The sequence below is a fragment of the Lutra lutra genome, chromosome 6, assembly GCF_902655055.1.
Source record: "Lutra lutra chromosome 6, mLutLut1.2, whole genome shotgun sequence".
NCBI classification, from domain to species: Eukaryota; Metazoa; Chordata; class Mammalia; order Carnivora; family Mustelidae; genus Lutra; species Lutra lutra.
Window position 1 is genome coordinate 111,815,050 of NC_062283.1, and position 25,697 is coordinate 111,840,746.

General features: G+C 36.6%; 1 protein-coding gene across 2 annotated transcripts in view; it reads right to left on the reverse strand.

Annotated features, from left to right (window-relative positions):
• The window catches only part of RNGTT (RNA guanylyltransferase and 5'-phosphatase), a 350,824-nt gene that overhangs the window by 144,837 nt on the left and 180,290 nt on the right, over nucleotides 1-25,697 (reverse strand). For both annotated transcript variants that reach the window (XM_047733713.1, XM_047733714.1), the window contains exon 13: nucleotides 8,102-8,202. In XM_047733713.1, coding sequence (XP_047589669.1) covers nucleotides 8,102-8,202 — 101 coding nt within the window. The remainder of the gene's footprint in view (nucleotides 1-8,101; nucleotides 8,203-25,697) is intronic.

The window sequence follows — 25,697 nt, forward strand, 5'->3', positions numbered from 1 at the left end:
GGAAGTCTCTGCTGAGACTTCTTTCTCTCTCTCTCCTCTCTCTCTCTCTCTCCTGCTTCTCTCTCTCTCTCTCTCTCTCTCTCCTTACCCTCCTCTGCCTCTCCTCCCTGCTTGTTCTCTCTCATAGACAGATAGATAGATAGATAGATAGACAGACAGATAAGAGAAATGCTACATAAGAGGAGCACCTGGGTGGTTCAGTTAAGCCTCTGACTCTTGTTTTTGGCTCAGGTCATGATCACAGGGTTGTGGGATGGAGCCCCACATCAGGTTCCGTGCTAGGCATGAAGCATGCTTAAGATTCTCCCTCTCTCCCTCTCTAAAAAGAGAGGAAGGAAGGGAGGACAATGCTACATAAGATATTGAGCTTGAGCAGGTATAGAAATACAGATAGAGCTATGGCTTTCTTTACTGAGGCACTGCCTTCTTTTCTTCAATCCATACCTAACATCAAGGGGGAATTTCTTAATACCAGATGAAGGAGGAAAAACAAAACAAAACAAAACCTGAGATACAGTTTAAAATTTAAAGTTCCAAGATGGCCTAGGGAAAAAAAAAAAAAAAAAGAAACATACTGCTGCATGATAACAGCCCAAAGACATGAGCAATGGCAAGTTCTACCAATGGGCTGAGCTCTTTTTGTTGTTGCTTCATTTTGACCCAATGTTTATTGTCCTTTTACAACATGACATTTTGGGTTTAAAAACTGCTTGCAATTAGTTTTCCAACATTAATTCAAAAGCATGTAAAATAAAATCAACCTATTCTCTCTATAAACACCCAGGAACTGTGGCTCTGTATCCTCCTGCCCAGGATGGATAGAGGGAGGAAGAGAGGGCTTGGGTGGCACTGAGTGAAGTGCAGACACTTTACTGTGGGGAGTGGCAGTGATGCCTTGGTTCACATTCACACAAGTCTCTGGGCCAAGCTTTGAAAAGTACAGTCTGGACTGAGATGTGGCCAGAAGCACAAATTTACATTCACTGCAGATAGTTTAGAAAACTGGTCAACGATATGGAAAGAACAGGATTAGAAGATTAGTGGCAGTGTAGGGAAGATATGTCAAGACCTCTCAGAAGAGGCACAGATTATGGGGCGCCTGGGTGGCTCAGTGGGTTAAAGCCTCTGCCTTCGGCTCAGGTCATGATCTCAGGGTCCTGGGATCGAGCCCCACATCGGGCTCTCTGCTCAGCAGGGAGCCTGCTTCCCCCTCTCTCTCTGCCTGCCTCTCTGCCTTCTTGTGATCTCTGTCAAATAAATAAATAAAATCTTTAAAAAAAAAAAAAAAGAGGCACAGATTATGATGAAATGGGATCCAGCTCAAAGGAGGCTCTCAATAATCAGGTGGCCAAAATGACCCATTCTAAATGTCCATTCTTTCATTTCTTCCAGCCAGCCCAGGGTTTATTCAATGAGCCCTTATGAAAAATGGCAAAAGTGGAAGGGATAGAGGCTATGCAGGGGCTCTTTCCTCACCACAGCTCATCGGGCAACAGCTACCACTAAGTGCTCAATTTGCCGACTCAACTCAACTACTCAGTCTCAACTACAATGAGGCCCTTGACACAGCATCGTTCCCCAGGAGAATTAGACAAGACACTGACCCATAGAGTAAGGATCACTATGCTAGGCTGATAGCGTATTTTAGGTCATTGTGACTTCTTCTACAATAGAGAGGATAAGCAATTTATCCTTACTAGATCACATAAGCATCCTAGATTTCAAAAAATTTTTTTCTTCTCTTTAACAGTTCTACTAACATCACCTCCCACAGACTTATGGGATATCTTATCCATTAACAAAGGTTGCCATAAAACTTCCTTCACAGCAAAAATAAGTGAGGAAACAGGCTCATAGCCTTGAAATTCACTGGTCTTACCTCCCACCTAGAAGCAGCTGACTTAACAGAACAGTAGGATGGTCAACTGAAAATTCAGTTGCAACACCAGTTAGAAGACCACACTTTAAAAGGCTGTGTTCTCATCGGATGTGGGACATGGTTTTAAATCTGTATCCAAATATATGGTGTAATTTCTCCCTTAGCCAAAATACATGAGTCAAAGAACCATCCTCATCTCAATATGATTTCTAACTATCCACTCACAGAATTGTTTCCGATCCCAGAAACTCTGGAGTAGAAATTTTGGTTTGCAGGTAAGAATGCTTCTGTATCAAGGAACACAAGAATGTCCTACTGAATTGGAAACCGAAACTGCTAGTGGACGAAATTGTGCTTCTCAAGTAACTGAACCAACAAGCGAAAGAGATAGAGATTGATTAATTGACTGACTGATTACTGTCTAAAGTGACCAATTCTGTTCCCAAAGAAGAGTTAGATTGCTGCTACAGAAAGCATTAGGAAGGAATACTTCTGGAACCTAGAGTATTCTCTGAGGTACCTCTGTCTCTTAGTATTTCCATGTCCAACAGTAAAAGTTAATGGAAAACTATATAAACAAAAAAACTGTAAAACCACTGCGGATCAAATCTAACCAGAAAAAAGGTTTTGAGTCACCCCACCAAGTAAAAAGCCTGGATCATCTCAGAACAAAGGAAAAATGAAATGGACAGAAAGAGAGCTTCAGCCATGGTCTCATGACCACTGTCAGGACTGCTGATGTTGACTAACTTAACGATTCAAAGTCATTAAGTAATAGGTATTTGTATAGAACTGTGACTGTCTACGGCCATAACATCCTGAATGCTCCCAATCCCGTCTGTACAAAACTGTGACTGAATTTGAGGAGTGGTTAACATTGCCCAGAGACAGATATCACGACTATCTCCCAGAAATGGGTAAATGGTTAATTGAGACCCCTGTCTGTACACTTTGAATAGCAAGAGAATATATGCCTCTCAAGTGAAAGAATTTTTTTGCTGTTCTATGGAAATTCAAGTATGTGTAGAATTGAATGGATAAGTAACTAAAGAAATGCACTGTGCTAATATTAAGCTATTGTCACCTGGCTTCAAACTCACTCTCTATGCTCCAATTTGTTATTCTAGAACTCCTGGTGGGTGAGCAAGGGTACTAAAAGACTAAAGAAGAAAGAAAGAATGTACTCTCTCCTGTTTGCACAAGTTTTCTACCCTGGAGTGACAACTGATTCCAGTAGTACCAGTTGGCTCCACTAGTTTTTCCCACAGTCCTAGAACCAGCTTCACTTGGCCCCCTCTGAAAAATCAGCACCTCCTAGCCAGTACTGTACCCTTCCTCAGATGTCAAAATTCAGAGACATAATCCTCCAAGATCTTGAGGCAACACCACCACCAGCTGGCAGTAAACTTCTAATGAGCTCTATAGGGCCCCCTCCAAACTTTTATATTTTAGTAATTCACCTTCATTCCTTTGTTCCTTGCATGGTAGGTCCTTCCTGAAGTTACTATCTCTTCAACACTTCTTTGCCTTTTCAGTTCTTCAGTAACTGATTATAGTTCTTCATATTAAATTAATTCTGTTAAAGTAATTGTTGTGGTTTTTGTTTTTTTCCTATGACCAAAATGATGTATCTATTAATATCACATAACTATGTGTGAATATAAAATCAAACAACAAAGCTGGACAGTAGGTCTGAGTTCCGTTTCAAACCTCTAAGAAAATCTTATATCTCAACAGACTGGACCTATTTGTAAAAGACACTATTTATAACATTCTTAGCAACTTTCCTAGAAACACACATGAATATATAGATATCTCAAAAGATTTATACAGTAATAAAAAAGGACACTGAATATTTCCAATTTCCCTATTATAAGTGATACTTCAATGGAATTCTTATACACACACCTTTTGGTAGTTTTGTTTACGTACATATATATAATAAAATGTGTGTGTGTATACACACACACACACACACACACACACATATATATTTCACCTTTTAATATTTCTTGAGTATCTATTATGTACAAGTTACCACACCAGGTACTAGAAATACAAACATGCAGAAGACAAATAAGGATTCTCCTTTCACAAAACTTGAAGCATACTTCCTCAGGACATATGCTACCTTATCGCCCACTAGAAGAGTTGTACCAATCTGCATTCCTATCAGACAGAATAGCAGAGTGTCTGTTTGCTCACACCCCAGTCAACCCAATCAAAAGAAACATTGTTAATATTTGCCAACGTGATGGATGAAAACTTAAACTTCACTGTGATTTTAGAATTTTCTATTAGAAAAAGCAAACATCTTTGTCTTTTCACAGAAAAGTGCAGCTTCTTCCTTCAGAGCACTCCCCCCCGCTACATGATTATGCAGGGCATACTTTTAATCCATGATATAACTACACAGTCTGCTGAGGTTCAATTAATAACTATAACCATCAAAAATGACAAAAATAAACATTAGATTCTATTGTGTATTCTTCACATGTATCATTTTATTTAATCCCTACCAAATCTCAAAAAGCAGTATTTTTGCATTTTAACTCAATAGCTCGTAAATACCAAGTCTATAACGGCAGAACCCATATTTACTTTGTTAACTCCTGCAAATTTTATAGAATATAAGCAAATCTTCACAACAAGAGATAAAAACTATTACTGTGGGCACTTTACAGATGAGGAAGCTTAGAAAGATTAGTAAGAAAGTAACAGCAGCAAGAAAGGACTGGAGCTAGGATTTGATTCTGTGCAGGCTGGGCCATGAACCCACATTCTTAACCATTAGACCTGTGTTCTTAACCACTACACATATTGCCAAGGTTATTTTAAGATGTTTGTTACCAAAAAAATCTACAAATAAGTTTTGTGACTTTATGTTCTCGCTCTCCAGGTGTTTAACAATTTATGATTAATTACACAAATAAGATGAAGATATATTCATTTTAAAAGGGAAAAATTAATAAGGATTGCAATCAAATGGGAAATAATTCACATAGAAAATTGAACTTACACAGTTCAGCAAACAAAAGAATTGCAGGAGCAACAAAAAGGAAATATGGACTTAAATTTCTATTTTAATTAAAAACGACAGCAAACATTTAAATGCTCACCATGTGCCATCTGTTATACATATATTAGCTTATTTAATCCTTTTATTTCTTAAGTCTTATGAGGTCAACTTCTATTTTATGAACGAGGAATATAAGGCACAGAAAAAAGGAATGTGCTCAAAGTCACACAGCTAATAAGGATATTTAAACCCAGGCAGTCTGACTCTAGAATCTTGCTCTAAACTACTAGGCTGCAAAAATGATAAAGGTATACTACTCACTATAAGCCACTGACATTGTACTCAAGAGTTTGCACTTTTCAGAACAGACCTTTGTAATTCTAGCTTTTGAAACAACGATCACAGTTTCTGGTTATAGAGAAGTTAATATAAACCCGTAATATTTTTTAAAACACCATACAGCTCTCAAATAAAAATCTCTATTGTATGTCTATAAAGTTCAATACAATGTGAATAGCTAAGATATATAAGAGTTATTTTAGGCCATGATAAATCAAAGTTAATATACTTTAGAAATGATACTAAAAGGAGTTTAAAAAAAAAAGGTAAAGTTTAGATTTTAATTGCCATTGACAAGGCATTTAACAATACATTTTTCTATTTGTATTAAATTTTAAACTAACAAGAACCTCTACTATACCCACTTTATTGCTGTAATGCAGCTAGATAAAACTTAAAAACATACTTTGAAAATCTAAGACTTCATTTAAAAAAAAAAAAAAGCAACCAGAGACATTTTCAAGGATTGGTACTTATATTGAACTTTTTTTTTTTTTAAAGATTTTATTTATTTATTTGACAGACAGAGATCACAAGTAGGCAGAGAGGCAGGCAGAGAGAGAGAGAGAGAGAGAGAAGGAAGCAGGTTCCCTGCTGAGCAGAGAGCCCGATGCGGGACTCGATCCCAGGACCCTGAGATCATGACCTGAGCCGAAGGCAGCAGCTTAACCCACTGAGCCACCCAGGCGCCCTATATTGAACTTTTTAAGACACTCCACTCCGTTCTAAGCTTTAGATTAGATTAGCTTTTAGATTTAGAAATATTTAGAAGTGCAATCAAGAAAAGAAATGAGCTTGTCTTGTGGTATTTTAATATCTTAAACCACTTACACTGGTCACATGCTCAGATTCTTACAATTTAGATAAATGGCTACTCTCCTTTCCAACTATTAAAGGCGTATTTCTGAAAATGCCCTCTAACATACAGCATCTAACATAGGCATTAGATGTAAGCTCATTTATTTAGTGAAAACTGCTATAATACATAACATTCTTTATATTAAAAAAGCATACTACTCTGGCTAACTGAATAATACATGCTTTATGTAATAGTTATTACACTGTATTTCATATTAAATGCCCTATTTTTGAAAACTGACACCCATGTTACATAAATAAATTATGTACCTACACAAATATAACTTACACATTCCTATCATAAAATCACCTTAAGTATTGATATTGTGGTGTGTTTTAAAGATGTACCAGAATTAAAAGTAATTCCTCTTTTTTTGTAAGAAGTCATTTAAAAATAGGTGAAATTTTAAAAGAACAAAATATAGTTTAAAATATACTAAGAACAAAGCAAAACTGGGATGACAAACTACTAAACATTTTGCTGTATTTAACTGCAGTGGGTAACTGCAAGAAAAAAATTAGTATTAACATTTTTGCTACCTAGAAAATGCACATTCTATATACAGCCTCATGTAGCTTTTCAATGCTAAGAATTATAATCTGTAAAAAGCAAAACAAAATAATTTTTCAATACTCAACAAAACATCAATAACACACACACAAGGCCCTACAACCCAGCAACGGCACTACTAGGTATTTACCTCCAAGATACAAATATAGTGATCCAAAGGGGCACCTGCACCCCAATATTTATAGCAGCAATGTTCACAATAGCCAAACTATGGAAAGAGCCCAGATGTCCATCAACAGATGAATGGCTAAAGAAGATGTGGTATGTATATATACCGTGGAATACTATGTAGCCGTCAAAAAAAAAAAATGAAATCTTGCAATCTGCAATGACCTGGATGGAACCAGAGGGTACTATGCTGAGTGAAATCGTCAATCAGAGAAAGACAATTATCATACAATCTCACTGTAAATGGAATTTGAGAAACAGAACAGAAGAGTATAGAGAAAGGGAGGAAAAAATAAAAAGATGAAATCAGAGAGGAAGACAAATCATAAAAGACTCTTAATCATAGGAAACAAACTGAGGGTTGCTGGAGGGGAAGGAGGTGGGAGGATGCAGTGATGGACATTAAGTGGGGCATGTGATGTAATGAGTACTGGATATTACCTAAGACTGATAAATCACTGAAGCCTACCTCTAAAACTAGTAATACATTCTATGTGCCCCCGTTGTGGGGCCTGATCCCAGGACCTTGAGATCAGGGCCTGAGGCAAAAGCAGATGCTTAACCATCTGAGCTACCCAGGTGCCCCTAATTATGAAAAATCTTAATGAAAGTCAACAATTAAACCATGAAGAAATGTTTTTCCTATCCAAATGCCAGCCTGAAGTAGTTTCTTTTTTTTTTTTTTTTTTTTTAAGATTTTAGTTATTTATTTGACAGAGAGAGATCACAAGTAGAGAGGCAGGCAGAGAGAGAGGGGGAAGCAGGCTCCCTGCTGAGCAGAGAGAACCCGATGCGGGGCTCGATCCCAGGACCCTGAGACCATGACCTGAGCCGAAGGCAGAGGCTTTAACCCACTGAGCCACCCAGGTGCCCCTGAAGTAGTTTCTTTTGAAGTAAAAAAGACCTACTTCAAAACACTTAGATGTAACAACCATGATCATATCTTAATTTGTAATTCAGTTGGCAGGAATTGTCAAGCAAAATCTATCTTCACTTTTACAATTTAACAAAGTTCATTTTTTTGTATTAGAAATACCTGTACTTTTGAAGACCAAAATGTTAGTAGCTCTTACAGCTAAAAATCAGATGTTAGGATACAAAATGTTAGTTCTAACAGCTGAAAATCAGATGTACAGGTATGTATGTATATGGTAAAAATATTTTACTTTTGAGGGGGTAAAGTATATGTCAAGTATCCAGTAAACAGTGAAGCCTTATACAAACAGCATTATTTCATGTAAAAATGGTGGCAAAAGTGCATACTTACCCTTCTCCTCCCATTCTTGTTATCTTTAGGCGGAAATCCACGGAATTTAGACTGGGAGGCTTCCATTTCAAAATATCATCACATCGACCAGGTTTATATTTCTAAATGAATTAAAATGACAATGGTTAATAAGAAGCTAAAAAGTTAAATATATCAACTAGTTTTTATAGTATGCTTTGTACTTTTTTAAACTGAAGTATAGTTGATATACAATGTTATGTACATTTCAGGTATGCAACATAGCAGTTTGACAGTTTTACATATTCTACAAACACACTGCTCACCACAAAAAGTGCAGTTACCATCTGTCACCACACAGTTATTACAGTATTACTGACTATAGTCCCTAGGCTGTACTTTTTTCCTCATTGTGACTTACTTATTTTATAACTGGAAATTTGAGACTCTTAAGTGAAATTTTATTTTTATTTTATTTTAAGCAAAATTACTACTTCTTTTCTGAATTTAAGTTTTATCTCCAACTGATGAGCAAAGCTAGATACCTACCTGCTTGGTGATAGCCTTTCTCCGTTTTCTGCCAAAGCATGCAGACCCTTATTTGTGAAAGTCCAGAAAAAAAATGAAACCTGTTATTCTCTCCAATCATTCTATGACTTAAAGGGAGTTTGATCATTTATTTAAAAGTTGCTTTTTCTTATTCAGCTTTCTTGTGAGATAATTCACAAAGAATAAAATTAATGAGTGATTTTTTTTTTTAAGATTTTTATTTATTTGAGGGGCACCTGGGTGGCTCAGTGGTTGAGCCTCTGCCTTTGGCTCAGGTCATGATCTCAGGGTCCTGGGATCGAGTCCCGCATCGGGCTTTCCCGTCTGCAGGGAGCCTGCTTCCTCCCCTCTCTCTCTCTCTCTGCTTGCCTCTCTGCCTACTTGTGATCTCTCTCGGTCAAATAAATAAAATTTTTAAAAAAAGATTTTTATTTATTTGAGAGAGAGAAAGGACATGGAGAGGGGCAGAGGAAGAGGGAGAAGCAGATTCCTGGCTGGGCAGGGAGCCCAACATGGGGCTCCATCCATTTGACCTGAGCCAAAGGTAGACTCTTACCAGATTGAGCCACCCAGATACCCCTAACAAGTGACTTTTAACACATGGATACAAGTCTATAACCACTATCAAAATAATGATATATAGCACTCAATCACCCCAAAGTTCCCTCCTGACACTCAATTCTGCATTCAATTCCTTCCAACTCTCTGGCAACAGAGACCTTCTTCTTACACTATACCTGTGCCTGTTCTAGAATTCATTAGAAATTCTTAACCTAAGGTTTTGCGATCTATCAGTGCTGGTGCATATATAAGCAGTTTGTTCCCTTTTACTACTAAATGGGATTCCATTTTATGTATATACCACAAACTGCTTACGCATTTACAGACTAATGCCTATTTGGGTTGTTTCCAGGTTTAGGAAATTATGAATGATGTTGCTGTGAACATTTCTGTCGACATGTTTTCCTAACTTGGGTAAATATCTAGGAGCAGAATGGCTGGGTCACATGGTAAATATATATTTAACAATATAAGAAACCGTCAAATTGTTTTAAAAAGTGGCCGTAACATTTCCCATTCCCACCAGTAATATATGAGAGGTCAATTTGCTCTGTATCAACTCCAGGACTAGGTACTGTTGGTCATTTTAATTCAGAAGTGTATCTCATAATTCTAATTTGTGTTTCTCCAATGAGAGATCTTTTCTTCATTTTTTTTCATTTTTTACTTAAATTCAATTACCTAACATATAATACATTATTTTCTGATATGATGTTCAATGAGTCATTAGATGCATATAAGACCCACTGCTCATCACATCATGTGCCATCCTTAATGCCCAATACCTATTTACCCCATCCTCCTACCCACCTCCCATTCCCCAACCCTCAGTTTGTTTCCCAGAGTCAAGAGTCTCTCATGATTTGTTTCCCCCTGATTTCTTTCCATTCAGTTTTCCCTCCCCGTCCCTATGATCTTCTGCGTTATTCCTTACATTTCACACGTGAGTGAAACCATGTGGTAATTGTCTTTCTCCGCTTGACTTATTTCACTTAGCATAATTCCCTCCAGTTCCAACCACATTGATGTAAATGGTAGGTATTCATCCTTTCTGATGGCTGAATAATATTCTATTGTATATATGAACCACATCTTCTTTATCCATTCACTTATTGAAGGACATCTCAGCTTGTTCCACAGTTTGGCTATAGTGCACATTGTTGCTATGAACATTGGGGTGCATGTGCCCTTCTTTCCACTACAATTGTATCCTTGGGGTAAATACCAGTAGTGCAATTGCTGTGTTATAGGGTAGCTCTATTTTTAACTCCTTGAGGAACCTCCATACTGTTTTCCAAATGGCTGTACCAGCTTGCATTCCCATCAAAACTATAAGAGGGTTCCCCTTTCTCCACATCCTTGCCAATATTTGTTGTTCCCTGCACTGTTAATTTTAGCCATTCTAACTGGCGTAAGGTGATATCTCACTGTGGTTTTGATTTGTATTTCTCTGATGGCAAATGATGTGGAGCATTTTTTCATGTGTCTGCTGAACATCTGTAAGTCTTCTTTGGAGAAGTGTCTTTCCATGTCTTATGCCCATTTCTTGGCTGGATTATGTGTTCTCTGGGTGCTGAGTTTGTTAAGTTCTTTATAGATCTTGGATACCAGCCCTTTATCTGATCTCATTTGCAAATATCTTTTCCCATTCCATAGGTTGCCTTTTAGTTCTGCTGACTGCTTCCTTTGCTGTGCAAAACTTTTTATCCTGATGGAAGTCCCAATAGTTCATTTTTGTTTTTGTTTTCCTTGCCTTAGAGATGTATCTTGGAAGAGGTTGCTGTGGCCAAGGTCAACGAGGTTAGTACCTGTGGTCTCCTCTAGGATTTTGATAGAGTCCTGTCTCACATTTAGGTCTTTCATCCATTTTGAGTTTCTTTGTGTACAGTATAAGAGAATGGTCCCATTTCATTCCTCTGCAGGTGGCTGTCCAATTTTCCCAGTACCATTTATTGATGAGACTGACTTTTTTCCATTGGATATTCTTTCCTGCTTTGTTGAAGATTAGTTGACCATAGAGTTGAGGGTCCATTTCTGGGTTCTCTATTCTGTTCCACTGATCTAAATGTCTGTTTGTGCCAGTATTGTGCTGTTTTGATGATCACAGCTTTGCCCTAGAGCTTGAAGTCAGGCATTCTGATGCCCTCAGCTTTGGTTTTCTTTTTCAACATTCCCCTGGCTATTTGGAGCCTTTTCTGGATCCATACAAATTTTAGGATTGTTAGCCCAGCTCTGTGAAAAATGTCAATGGTATTTTGGTAGGGACTGCATTGAATAGACTGCTCTAGGTAGCATAGCCATTTTAATAATATTTGTTCTTCCAATCCATAATCATGGAACATTTTTCCATTTCTTTGTGTCTTCCTCGATATCTTTCATAAGTGTTCTATAGTTTTCTGAGTCCAGATTCTTTGCCTCTTTGGTTAGGTTTATTCCTGGGTATCTTATGGTTTTCCATGCACTTATAAATAGGATCGATTCCTTAATTCCTCTTTCTTGTGCCTCATTGTTAGTGTATAGAAATGCAAGTGATTTCAGTGCATTGATTTTATGTCCTGCCACGTTGCTGAATTCCTATATGAGTTCTATCCGTGTTGGGGTGGAGTCCTTTGGGTTTTCCACAGAGTATTGTGTCATCGACAAAGAGTGAGGGTTTGATTTCTTCTTTGCTGATTCGGATGCCTTTTACTTTTTGTTGTCTGACTGCTGAGTCTAGGACTTCTAATACAATGTTGAATAGCAGTGGTGATAGTGGACATCTCTGACCTTAGGGGAAAAGCTCTCCATTTTTTCCCACTGAGAATGATATTCACTGTGGGCTTTTCATAGATGGCTTTTATGATATTGAGGTATGTTCCCTCTGTCCCTACACTGTGAAGCATTTTAATCAAGAAAGGAAGCTATAATTTGTCAAATACTTTTCTTCATCTATTGAGAGGATCATATGGTTTTTGTTCTTTCTTTTATTTATGTAGTGTATCACATTGATTGGTTTACAGATGCTGAATCCTTGCAGCCCAGGAATAAATCCTACTTGATCATGGTGAATAATCCTTTTAATGTACTGTTGGATCCTCCTGGCTAGTATCTTGGTGAGAATTTTTGCATCCATGTTCATCAGGGATATGGGTCTTTAATTTTCCTTTTAGATGGGGTCTTTGTCTAGTTTGGGGATCAAGGTAATGCTGGCCGCACAGAAGGAGTTTGGAAGTTTTCCCTCCATTTCGATATTTTGAAACAGCTTCAGGAGAATAGGTATTATTTCTTCTTTAAATGTTTGGTAGAGGGCGCCTGGGTGGCTCAGTGGGTTAAGCCGCTGCCTTCGGCTCAGGTCATGATCTCAGGGTCCTGGGATCGAGTCCCGCATCGGGCTCTCTGCTCAGCGGGGAGCCTGCTTCCCTCTCTCTCTCTCTGCCTGCCTCTCTGTCTACTTGTGATCTCTCTCTGTCAAATAAATAAATAAAAATCTTTAAATAAATAAATAAATAAATAAATAAATGTTTGGTAGAATTCCCCTGACTTTAAATGTTTGGTAGAATCCCCCTGGCCCTGGCTCTTGTTTTTTGGGGAGGTTTTTGAATACTGCTTTAATTTCCTTGCTGGTCATGGGTCTGTTCAGATTTTCTACCTCTTCCTGTTTCAGTCTTTGTAGTTTCTAAGTTTCCAAGAAAGCATCCATTTCTTCAGATTGCTGAATTTGTTAGTATATAGTTTCTTATAATATGTTCTTATAATTGTATTTCTTCAGTGTTGGTTGTGATCTCTCCTTTCATTTGTGATTTTATCAATTTGGGTCCTTTCTCTTTTCTTTTGGATAAGTTGGTCAGAGGTTTATCAATCTTATTAATTCTTTCAAAGAACCAGCTCCTACTTCATGATCTGTTCTACTGGTCTTTTGGTTTCTATTTCACTGATTTCTGCTCTAATCTTTATTATTTCTCTTGCTTGGTTTAGGCTTTATTTGCTTTTCTTTCTCCAAGTGTACAATAGCTTGTATATTTGGGAGTTTCCTAATTTTTTGAGAGAGGCTTGTATTGCTATGTACTTCCCTCTTAGGGCCACCTTTGCTATATCCCAAAGGTTTTGAACCAAAGTGCTTTCATTCTCATTAGTTTCTGTGAATTTTTTAAATTCTTCTTTAACTTTCTAGTTGACCCATTCATTCTTTAGTAGGATGCTCTTTAACCTCCAAGTGTTCGAGTTCCTTCCAAACTTCTTCTTGTGACTGAGTTTGTTTCAGAGCACTGTGGTCTGAAAATATGCAAGAAATAATCTCAATCTTTTGGCATCAGTTGAGACCTGATTTGTGACCCTGGATGTGACCTATTCTGGAAAAACTTCCATGTGTACTTGAGAAGAATGGGTATTCTTTTGCTTTGGGATGAACTGTTCTGTATGTAACTCTGAAGTCCATCTGGTCCAGGGGTGTCATTCAAAGCCCTTGTTTCTGTGTTGATCTTCTGCTTAGATATCTGTCCATTGCTATGAGTGGGGTGTTAAAGTCCCTGACTATTAATGTATTATCAATGTGTTTCTTTACTTTGGTTATTAATTGGTTTATATAACTGGCTGCTCCCACACTGGGGGCATAGATATTTACAAATGCTAGATATTCTTGACGGATAGACCCTTTAATTTTGATACGGTATCCCTCTACCACTCTTATTACAGTCTTTGGTTTAAAATCTAGTTCATCTGATATGAGGATTGCTGCCCCAGCTCTCTTCTGTGGTCCATAGTGTGGTAAACGGTTCTCCACCTCCTCACTTTCAGTCCGGAGGTGTCTTTAGGTCTAAAACGAGTCTCTTGTAGACAGCATATGGATGGTTCTTGATTTCTTATCCAGTCTGATACCCAGAGTCTTTTGGTTGGAACATTTTGCCCATTTACATTCAGAGTAACTATTAAAACATATGAACTTAGTGCCACTGTATTGCCTGTAAAGTCTCTGTTTCTGTAGATTGTCTCTGTTTCTTTCTGGTCTATGACAGAAGATCATAAAGATCTTTTAATGTGCTTATTTGCTATCTGTGTATCTTCTTTGGTAAAGTGTCTATTCAAAACTTTACCCTTGTTCTTAAAGGGTTATCTCCTTTTACTGGCTTATAAGAGTTGTTTATATATTCTGAATAAATAACCTTGGTGGAATGTATATACTGCAAATATTGTCTACCAGTCTTTGTTTTGCCTTTTCATTTTCTTAATTTCTTTTGATGAGTAATTCTTCTTATTTTAATGAAGCCCAAAATCAATTTTTCCAGCTTTACTGAGCTATGACTGAGAAAAAACTTAAGTTCTGTATAACATGATGTTTTGATATATGTATAAACTGTGAAATGATTAACACAATCAAGCTAATATATCCATCAACTCACATAATTTCATTTTTGTGGGCATGTTGCAAGAGCATTTAAGATCTACTCTCTTAGGAAATTTCAAGTATACATATTATTAGCCATAGTCACCATGTTCATATTAGGTCTCTAGAATTTATTCAGCTTGTGATAGAAAGTTTTTACCCTTTGATCAGTATCTTCTCTTCTCACCTATCCCCAGTCTCTAGTAACCATGTCCTCTCTCTATTATGATGTGTTCAACTTTTCTTTTTTTCTGTTAAAAGATTCCATTTATATGTGAGATCATGTGATATTTGTCTAGCTTATTTCATTTAGCATAAAGCACTTCACCTTCATCCATGTTGTCACAAATGGCAGGATTTCCTTCTTTCCTTAAGACTGAATAATATTCTATATATATATGTGTGTGTATGTGTGTGTTATACACACACACTCACACACACACTATATTTTATCTATTCATCTGTTGATAGACACTTGGGTGGTTTCCATATCTTGGCTACTATGAATAATGCTGCAGTAAACATGGGAAGTCTCAATTACTGTGGCTTTATCGTAAGTTTTGAAATCTCATTGTGTCAGTCCTTAAACTTTGTTCTTTTCCCAAACCCTCTTAGCTAAGGTTGCATTTATATTTCCACACAAATTTTAAAATTGGCTGATCAATTTCTATAAAAAATAAATCTACTGGAATTTTATTTAAGATTGCACTGAATCAAAAGGTCGATTTGGGGAGACATGGCATCTTAACACTGAATCTTCCAATTCATGAACACAGCAAATATATTTATTTAGGTCTTCCAAAATTTTCTCAGCAACTTTGTCTGGTTTTCAATATACAAATCTTAAGACAACTTTTCTTAAATTCATTCCTCACAATTTAATATTGTGGTCGAATTATCAATATAAAAATCAATTGTGTTTCTATACAACAGCAATGAAAACAATCCAAAAAGGAAAGCAATTCCATTTATAATAACATCTAAAAGAACAAAATTCCTAGGAATAAATTCAACCAAGGAAGTAAATGAGCTATATACTGAAAACTGCCAAACCTTACTGAAAAAGTTAAAGACCTAAAGTTGGAAAACATCCAGTGTTCATACATAGTATGATATTGTGATTTATAGTAAGAAATATATATTTGGTCTTCATCCTGCTTCTGGTATAGAGCTCCTAAAACCCTTGGAATTCTCTAAGTGATGAGTACAATAAAGGTCTTTTGTTCTGTCAAGTGAGGTGGATTTTGGAAAGCACTTAATTAATGTTGAGGACTAGTGGCCAGAGCAGCCAACCATGTGATTAGAGGGTAGGAATTTTCAGTCCCTCCCCCTCTTACTTCTAGGGAAGAGAGAAGGGCTGGACATTAGATCAATCACCAACGGCCACTGATCTAATCAATCATGCCTATGTAATGAAGACTCCATGGGAAAACACACACACACACACACACATACACACACACACACACACAACAACAACAACAACAACAACAAAAGGAGAGGGTTCCAAGAGCTTCTAGGTTGGTGACCATGTGAAGATTTGGGAAAGGTGGCAAGGCTAGAAAGGGCATGAAAACTCTGTGCCCCTTCCCCATTCCTTTGTCTATGGACAGATTCCATCTAGCAAATTAATCAAACCTGAGGAGAGGGTCATGGAAACCTCAGATTTATAGTCAGTTGGTCAGAAGTACAGGTAACAACTGGGCTTGCCACTGGCATCCAAAGGGAAGGGGGAAGGCAGAAATCTTGGAGGACTGAGTCTTCAACCTGTGGAATCTGATACTACCTCAAAGTGTCATAATTGAGTTGAATTATAGGACACCCAGCTGGTGTCACAGAATTACTTGTTGATGTGGGGAATCCCCACACACATCACACAGTGGAAATGGTCGCAATTTAGGTATTAATTTAGGACGACTGAATATTGCTAGGATGTCAATACTATCCAAATAGTATTGTAGATTCAACATAATCCCTATCAAAATTCCAATAGCCTTTTGCGTAGATATAAAAAAGCTGATCCCCATATTCGTATAGAATTACAAGAGACCCAAGAAAACCAAAACAATATTGAAAAGGGAATGACAAAGTTGGAGGATTCAGACAGCCTAATTTCAAACCTTAGTACAAGGCTATCATCAGTCAAAACAGAGATAATGGCATAAAGGTAGACACAGACCAATGGAAAAGAACTGAGAGTACAGAAATAAACTTATATGTCAATAGCCAATGGAATTTTTTTTTTTTTTTAACAAGGATGCAAAGTCCATTCAATGGGGAGAGAATATTCTCTTCAACAAATGATGCTGGGATAGCTAGATTTCCACATGCAAAATATAATGAAGTTGGACTGCTATCTCCCACTATATAAAAAACTAATTAAAAATGGACCAATGTTGGGGGCTTGGGTGGCTCAGTCAATTGAGCATCTGACTCTTGATTTTGTTCTGGGTCACGATCTTGGAGTTGTGGGATCAAGTCCTCCATTAAGCTCCATGCCCAGTGGGGAGTCTGCTTGAAGTCTCTCCCTTTCCATCTGCCCCTCCCCCTGCTTTCTCTAAAATAAATTAATTATTTATAAAATAAATAATTTTATAATTATAATAAAATAATTTTATAATTAATTATAATACATTTTCTTTCTCTAAAATAAATAAATATATATTTTTAAATGGACCAATGACCTAAATATAACAACTAAAACCATACAACTCTTAGAAGAGAACATGGGTACATTTTTATAATCTTGGATTCTCAGATATGAGACAAAAGCACAAGAAATAAAAAAATAAAGGTAAACTGAACATCAAATTAAAAAACTATTGTGCAGCAAAGGAAACAGTCAACAAAACAAAGAGGCAACCCACGGAATGGGAGAAGATATTTGCAAATGACACTACAGACAAAGGTCTGATATCCAAGATCTATAAAGAATTCCTCAAACTCAACACACACAAAACAGATAATCGCGTCAAAAAATGGGCAGAAGACATGAACATACACTTCTCCAAAGAAGACATACAAATGGCTAACAGACACATGAAAAAATGTTCATCATCACTAGCCATCAGGGAGATTCAAATCAAAACCACACTGAGATACCACCTTACACCAGAGAGAACGGCCAAAATTAACAAGTCAGTAAATAAGAAGTGTTAGAGAGGATGCAGAGAAAGGGGAACCCTCTTACACTGTTGGTGGGAATGCAAGTTGGTACAGCCACTTTGGAAAAGAGTGTGGAGATTCCTCAAAAAATTAAAAATAGAGCTACCCTATGACCCTGCAATTGCACTGCTGGGTATTTACACCAAAGATACAGATGTAGTGAAAAGAAGGGCCATATGTACCCCAATGTTCATAGCTGCAATGGCCACAGTCGCCAAACTGTGGAAAGAACTAAGATGCCCTTCAACAGATGAATGGATAAAGAAGACATGGTCCAAAACCATAAGAGACTCTTAATCTCACAAAACAAACTGAGGGTTGCCGGGTGGGGGGGGGGGGGGGGGTTAGGGAGTGGGTGGTGGGGTTATGGACACTGGGGAGGGTATGTGCTATGGTGAGTGCTGTGAAGTGTGTAAACCTGGTGATTCACAGACCTGTACACTTGGGGCTAATAATACATTATATGTTTATTTTAAAAATTTAAAAATTATTTTAAAAAAGAAGATATGGTCCATATATACAATGGAGTATTATGCCTCCATCAGAAAGGATGAATACCCAACTTTTGTATCAACATGGATGGGACTGGAAGAGATTATGCTGAGTGAAATAAGTCAAGCAGAGAGAGTCAAGTTACATGGTTTCACTTACTTGCGGAGCATACGAATAACATGGAGGACATTGGGAGATGGAGAAGAGAAGTGAGATGGGGGAAATCAGAGGGGGAGACAAACCATAAGAGACTATGGACTCTGAGAAACAAACTGAGGTTTCTGGAGGGGAGGAAGGTGGGGGGTTGGGTGAGCCTGGTAGTGGGTATTAGGGAGGGCATGTACTGCATGGAGCACTGGGTGTGGTGCATAAACAATGAATTCTGGAACACTGAAAAGAAATAAAATAAGATAAATAAAATGGAAAAAAATAAAGATTAAAAAAATAAATTAAAAAGTTGTACATCATAAGACATTATCAAGAAAATGAAAAGACAATCTACAGAATGGGAGAGAAAATGCAAATCATATATCTAATAAGGATTTAATACCCAAAACATATAAAGAACTCCTACAACTCAGTAACAAAAGACAAACAATACAATTTAAAAATTGTCAGGGGTGCCTGGGGTGCTCAGTCGGTTGAGCATCCAACTCTTTAACTCAGCTCAGGTCTTGCTATCAGGATCCTGAGTATAAGCCCCACATTTGAATCAAATAGACATTTCCACATAGAAGATATAAAAAGTCCAATAAGCACATAAAGCTAAGCCATGAAAATAATGTAAATCAAAATCACAATGGGATACCACTTCATACCTACTAGGGTGGTTTTCATTTGTCTTAAAAGAGGGGGACAAGTGTTAGACAGAATACAGAGAAATTAGAAGCCACATATATTACTATACAGAATAAAAAATGATGCAGCCACTACAGATAACAGTTTGATAGTTCCTCAAAAAATTAAACACGGAATTATCCTATGATTCAGCAACCCTAACTTAGGTACACAGCCCCAAAAATTGAAAACAGGGACTCATATAGATACTTATATACGCAAATGTTTGGCGCAGAATTATTCACCATAGTCAAAAGGTGGAAACCTAAGTTCCATCACCATATGAATGGATAAACAAAATATGCTATGTACATACAACGGAATATTCAGCCATAAAAAGAAATGAAGTTCTAATACATGTTACAAAAGGAATGAATCTCAAAAACACTATGCTAAGTGGAATAAGCAGGACACAGAAACACAAAAACTGTATGACTACACCTACATGAAATATCCAGAATAGGCAAATTCATAGTGATAAGAGGTATGAGGAGCTGGGGGGGGGGGGGGGGGATGTAAGTTATTGCTATCCATGCAATTAAAGAAACTATAGGGAAAAAAAATGTTTTAAATGTATTCTGGGAACATAGTAAAAAGAGGAAATACTTTACTTGAGTGAATTAGTAACTGATTATAGAGGAATGATCATTGTAAGCCTTGACAGATGGATAATATTCACTTATGTAGACCTGAGCATTAAGTAAACATGGTAAAACATAGGAGTAGAAAAATATAGGATCTACTGAAGAAGAGGCAAGTATATATATTCAGCAAGGGCATTAAGAATGGAGCCGTATTATGAGAAAGATACTCATCAGGAAGGAAAAATTACTAAGAATTCTCTACTATTATTATTTTTCTTAAATATAAAAGTCATATTGCATTCTAATACATTTTTATAAATCTGAGCAAAACCACAAAAACCCTAGTCACAGGATTACTTATTTCAAACAGAAATCCACATAATGACAAATTTAGTATGACTTGTTTTACTACAAAGACAAACCACTGGCCTTGAAAGGAAAGATATTTTATCTGTAGCAAATTTAAGAATACATGCTATTTCCTCCAAGTCTTATGTTTAAACATGAATGAATATAAAATCAAATATATAGTATTTCAGTGGAAATTTCATCCATTTCTTTGCCCTGAAAGATTCATTTAGGTACCATATTTCCTTCGGGATAATAACACATAAATCCCTTTAAACTTACTGAATATAAAAAGTTTTTTAAATGCTAAAACTGTAAAATTTTCCAGTTGTCAACCCACTAATGAAAACAATCTGATAAAATTTAATCTTTTTTCTAATAAAGCACACCTGACAGAAATATCATAGACCTTTTGGCGAGAGTGGTTCAGTATTGCTATTGAGGGGTAAAAAAAAGTAAGGGAAGAAAGTAAAGTCAGCACCCCACCTTAACACCATTTACAACCTCTTCCAGGGGAATGTCATCCTTAGAGACAAACCATCAATTTGCTTCCACTCCCTGTTTATTTACAACTATGAGTATGGGACCTTAAAAACCAATACCATCTAAGTTATTAAATATAGGAAAGTTTAATGGTGTTCAGTTTGAAAATATTTCATAACAGGTAGCTAATGACAAATTCTGTAAAGAATTTTAAATCTATAATATTATTTGTATAATAAACATTAATTATCCTTCAATTCTTCTCTCTGGAAATTAAGACTCAATTTCAATCTTTTTTTTTTTTAAAGATTTTATTTATTTATTTGACAGACAGAGATCACAAGTAGGCAGAGAGGCAGGCAGAGAGAGAGGAAGGGAAGCAGGCTCTCCACTGAACAGAGAGCCCGATGCGGGGCTCGATCCCAGGACCCCGGGATCATGACCTGAGCTGAAGGCAGAGGCTTTAACCCACTGAGCCACCCAGGCGCCCTTCAATCTTCAATCTAATGAGAAAACAGCATGTACTTATTCTTTCACATGTACTTATTTTTTCACAGCAATAATTCAGAAATTTAAGTCATTCCTCATTTCAGTGCACACCAAACCATTTATTAATTTGAAATACTAGACTTGATATTATTGGGAATTTCAAAGCACCTTTATGAAAATTAAAGAAATTCATAATAGATTTTAGAAAATTATACTTTAAAATACCATAGTTCTCAATTACTGAATGTAAATTCTACATGACATAGATTCTATGAGTAAAATGTATTAAAATACTTATTAGAATGTAAATTCTATTCCTGCAAAAAACATGTCTAATTATGTGCCTACAAAACACCTAGTAAAATCCTCAATAAATACTTGATAAACAAAAATAATGAAGTGAAAAATTTTTAAATGTATTATGGAGTATTAATCTCTGGTACGTTTGAATATATTTTTTAAATAGAATAATTTAGATTATGAAATGATTTAAATAAGCAATATTTATGAAAGACTACACATATCAATCACTACCCAAAAAAATCCTTTTTTCATGATCCCCAAAATAATAAAGGCAAAGATATTATATAATACAGGGACTTAGCTTTTAAAATTAGGTATTTATGGGTGCCTGGGTGACTCAGTCAGTTAAGCCTCTGCCTTCAACTCAGGTCATAATCTCAGGGTCCTGGGATCAAGTCCCCCATTGGGATCCCTGCTCAGCAGGGAGTCTACTTCTCCCTCTGCCCTTCCCCCTTACTCGTCCTCTCACTCTCTCTCTCCCACTTTACAAAAATAAAATTGTTTGAAAAAATTTATAAAATCAAATATTTATGAGTTATCAAACTTAAAATACAGAATCTTGCTGAACTATAAACATGGAAACAAAAACATCCTTTCAAGCTACAATTATCAGGGTTAATTAAGGAGAAATACATTTTAATTTCATTAAATTCACTAGCATGTATCTAGATAAAAATAATTATCAAAGCTATATTTAATACATATAATACTTAGTGCTACAGAAATAAATCGGGCTTTACCAGGTAAACTGTTCTAAGTAAACACTGGGGATAGGTTATGTCTGAAAGCAATTACCAATATAACCTGAGTTATCCACGATCCTCTTAAGGAAAAAATGTAATTAATGCAAATTCAGACAACAGAGTAAGGTATTTGAGAAAGTATTTACCAAATGGGAACAGAATTTGGCTTAGAGATAAAAGATGGCCATATGCCATAAGGAAGTCTCTAAAACTTAGAGAGGAAATGAAATGGAGGCATAAGTGATATATTTGAAAAAGTTGTGGTTCTCAATAGGGGCGATTTTACCCACTCCCCAACCCCCACCCCGACCCCCTGTATTTGGCCATGCCAACATTTTTGGTTGTCAACTAGGGAGGGGGAGGGAGTAATGCTGCCATCTAGTGGGTAGAGACCAGAGGTGTTGCTAAACTTAAAACCTACATGGCAGCTGCTCACAGAAAAGAATTATCCAGCCCAAAATGTCGATGGTACCAAAGCTGAGAAACTCTGATGTAAAGGAAGCTATAGTAACAATAGCAAAAGCGGCAAGATATTTAGTTCTTTTTGCCTCAACTACATGATTTTAAGCAAGTTCAAAGTGGAGCCTTACCTATTTCCCTTGTAAAAATGCAGTTAATAGTATTTTGCTTAAACATGATATCTAAAGCAGAGCTATCTCATACTTTGTAACCCTATGCTCCTCTATGATTCCCACTAGTAAAATGTCAGCAATTATGTTATCATATTCCATCTAGGCCCTACACTGAAACCTGAGACAGAATGCCTTCTTTACAAGGATCACACCTTGAAGCTAAGAAAGATCCCTGGTCTTACCATAATATTAGTTTTATTTTTATTGCCCTAGCATTTAGTTTTAAGGAAAACAGAAGAAATCCTAATTGGTATAATTAGTATAATGCTACAGGACAGAAGAGTAAAACAACTCCAGACTTAGTGGCTTCGTTAGATCCTTTGTCCATATTTCATGGAAAAGCAAATAGCAAGTATCTCTGGTGCAAAATCGACAAATATAAATACCCTGTATGGAAGATAAGTCATTCATTCAATACTAAGTACCTAGTATGTGTCTAGTACCACACTAGCAGGAGAAGACACAAAGTACCAAGACAGTGACCTCAACCACAGTGAGGCTTTTAATCTAATCTGCAAGAGATAATAAAGGTGTTTAAAAAAAAAAAAAAAAAAAAAACTAAAGAAGAGTTGCTATGGAAGTACAACAAAGACATCAAAATCAGAGGGATGGGGGAAAGGAAGTTTTCCTGAATAAGAAAAATGCATAAAATGAATTTTTAAAAACGATCAGGTTACAAGATTCTAAGTAATGGGATCAAGAACATAATCTGAATTGAGGGGAAGTTAGTTCAAGTTTTCTGAGACTAAATTGGCTCACTATTCTATGCTGTTCTTGTTGATGTAAAACGGGGGGAAGAACCATTCTCCCAATAAAACTATGTCAAGGCAATCATTTGGTATTCCATTTCTGAAAGGTGACAAACTCGGTAGAGACAGTAAGGGGAGGTATCATAGAAAGACTCAGAGGAAGAAAATGGAGACTTCCCAGTTCCCAAAAGCTTGCTGACATTTCTCCTTTACTTACAAAGTTTTACTGCTACTTCTGGAAACTGAAGTTGTAATTTGAGAGTAAAATTATAAGAGAACTGATTTAGTTTCTTGGTTTATTCAGGTTACTCAAAAACATTCAGATTACTATTTCTACCATCTTATTCACAAGTCTAATTAATTTCTTCTTGCTGTTGTTTTAATATAAAATAACCTATGGCTTACATTCCTAATGAAACAACTTCTGAAAAAACTATAATTATACAAAGACTTCTGAAACTTCAGCTTTAGTTTCTGTATCTAGGCAGTTCCACAGAACTACAGTGATTTTAAAATTTAGTCAATAAGGAAACTGGGATAATGACAGGTTAGGGGTGCCTGGGTGGTTCAGTTGGTTAATCATTTGCCTTCGGCTCCGGTCATGATCCCAGGGTCCTGGGATCAAGCCCCACATTAGGCTCCCTGCTCAACAGAGAACCTACTTCTCCCATTCCCTCTGCTGCTCCCCCTGTTTGTGTGCTCTCTCTCATCTCTCTAATAAATAAATAAAATCTTTAAAAAAAAAAGGTTAAATAAAAATACTCAGTATCAAGACCAGTTAATAGACCTGTATAAGAATACTAGAAAAATGAGAGGCCCTGACAACAGGCAATAAACTCCCCTTTTTACAGATAAACAAATTGATAACCAGAATGGTTACAACTTGTCCAAAAAAATTCCCAAATCACAGTAGTACAAAAATCTTCATGCCATTAACATAATAAAATGTATCATTTGTCCAAAAGCAAATGATTAAAGGTTGGAAAGGTTGGAATAAATGATGTCAAGAGATGAGATAAGATTATAAAACTGGTCCAAAGGAAACCAATTTTAAGTCAGTGGTTTTCTAATTACTCTAGTTTTGTGGGGAGGGATGAGTGGGAGGAGAAAGCAACTGGCAAGTGGCCTGGATAGCAGGAAAAGAGCTCAGCACCTAAACTTCTTTAGAAGCCAAACCACTTAGTTCATCTCTACTAATGGTGAAAGCCTACTAAGCCAACTATCTAGACCTAACTTTAACATAGGCCTAATCTCCCAATGTACCCTGACTCTACTCCCTGGGCCCACCAGAGAACCTCCCCTACTCCATCAGTCTGCACTCTTTCACCTTATACACTGTAATGTAACAGGCTGCTATGTCAAGTTTCTCCACAGAATGCAAGTGCTTTGTGGGCAGACACCACGACTTTATCCATTTTTATTATTTCCAAAACTCAGCAATGTATATGACATATAGTAAGCACCCAACTTATTAGATGAAGGAATGAGCTAATACATTCCACAACTCCAGATTAATTCCCACTTAATATCTAAGATTACTGTCATATGATTAAAAAAATCCATTAACTTTTAGAGCTAATAGACTCTCACAGAGTTTCTCCTCTTCTCTGGTAGACACAAGTCTAAATCAAAGCAGTCTACTGACAGTTGATCAAACTCTAGATACAAATAACACCTGCAACCTAATTACTCTATACATTAACCACGTTAACCTCCTTCTTACTATTTTGTACTATATATACCACTAGAACAATCTTCTGTGCTCTTAACATCGGTAAGAAGAATAGATAGATAGTGCTCTCAGTTGGAAGGCAGATAATTTAGTTGAAGAAGGCAATGGAAGAAATTTTGCCCTCTTGTCAATATTTCTGTTTAAGAAAACAACTCAATTTCTTTGTAAATCAGTTATTTAATAAATCCGGCTTTAAAATAACTCCAAGAGTTCTAATTATCTCAGGAAGCAAAGTTCTCAAAAACTTCAAAACAAAAATAATTTTATAATTTCATGTTACATTACTCAACATGAAACACACACACACACACACACACACACACACACACACAGAACCCTTGAATGACAGAAAGCAAGGAACAGAAAGAAAACACATACAAGTATCACACAACAGAGCATGGCAGACGGGGAGTGTGAAAAAAAGTCAATATATAATACTACAGGCTTATTCTGCTTCATTAAAAACCATCAGAGAAACATTGACATTAAATATTTATCAGAGATTTTAAAAATTGTGTCATTTGGGGTAAATTTCAACATTGGAATCAATTTTGAATATACATTCTTCAAGTATCCATTCTCTGCCTTTTTTCACTGTTACTCACTGCATAT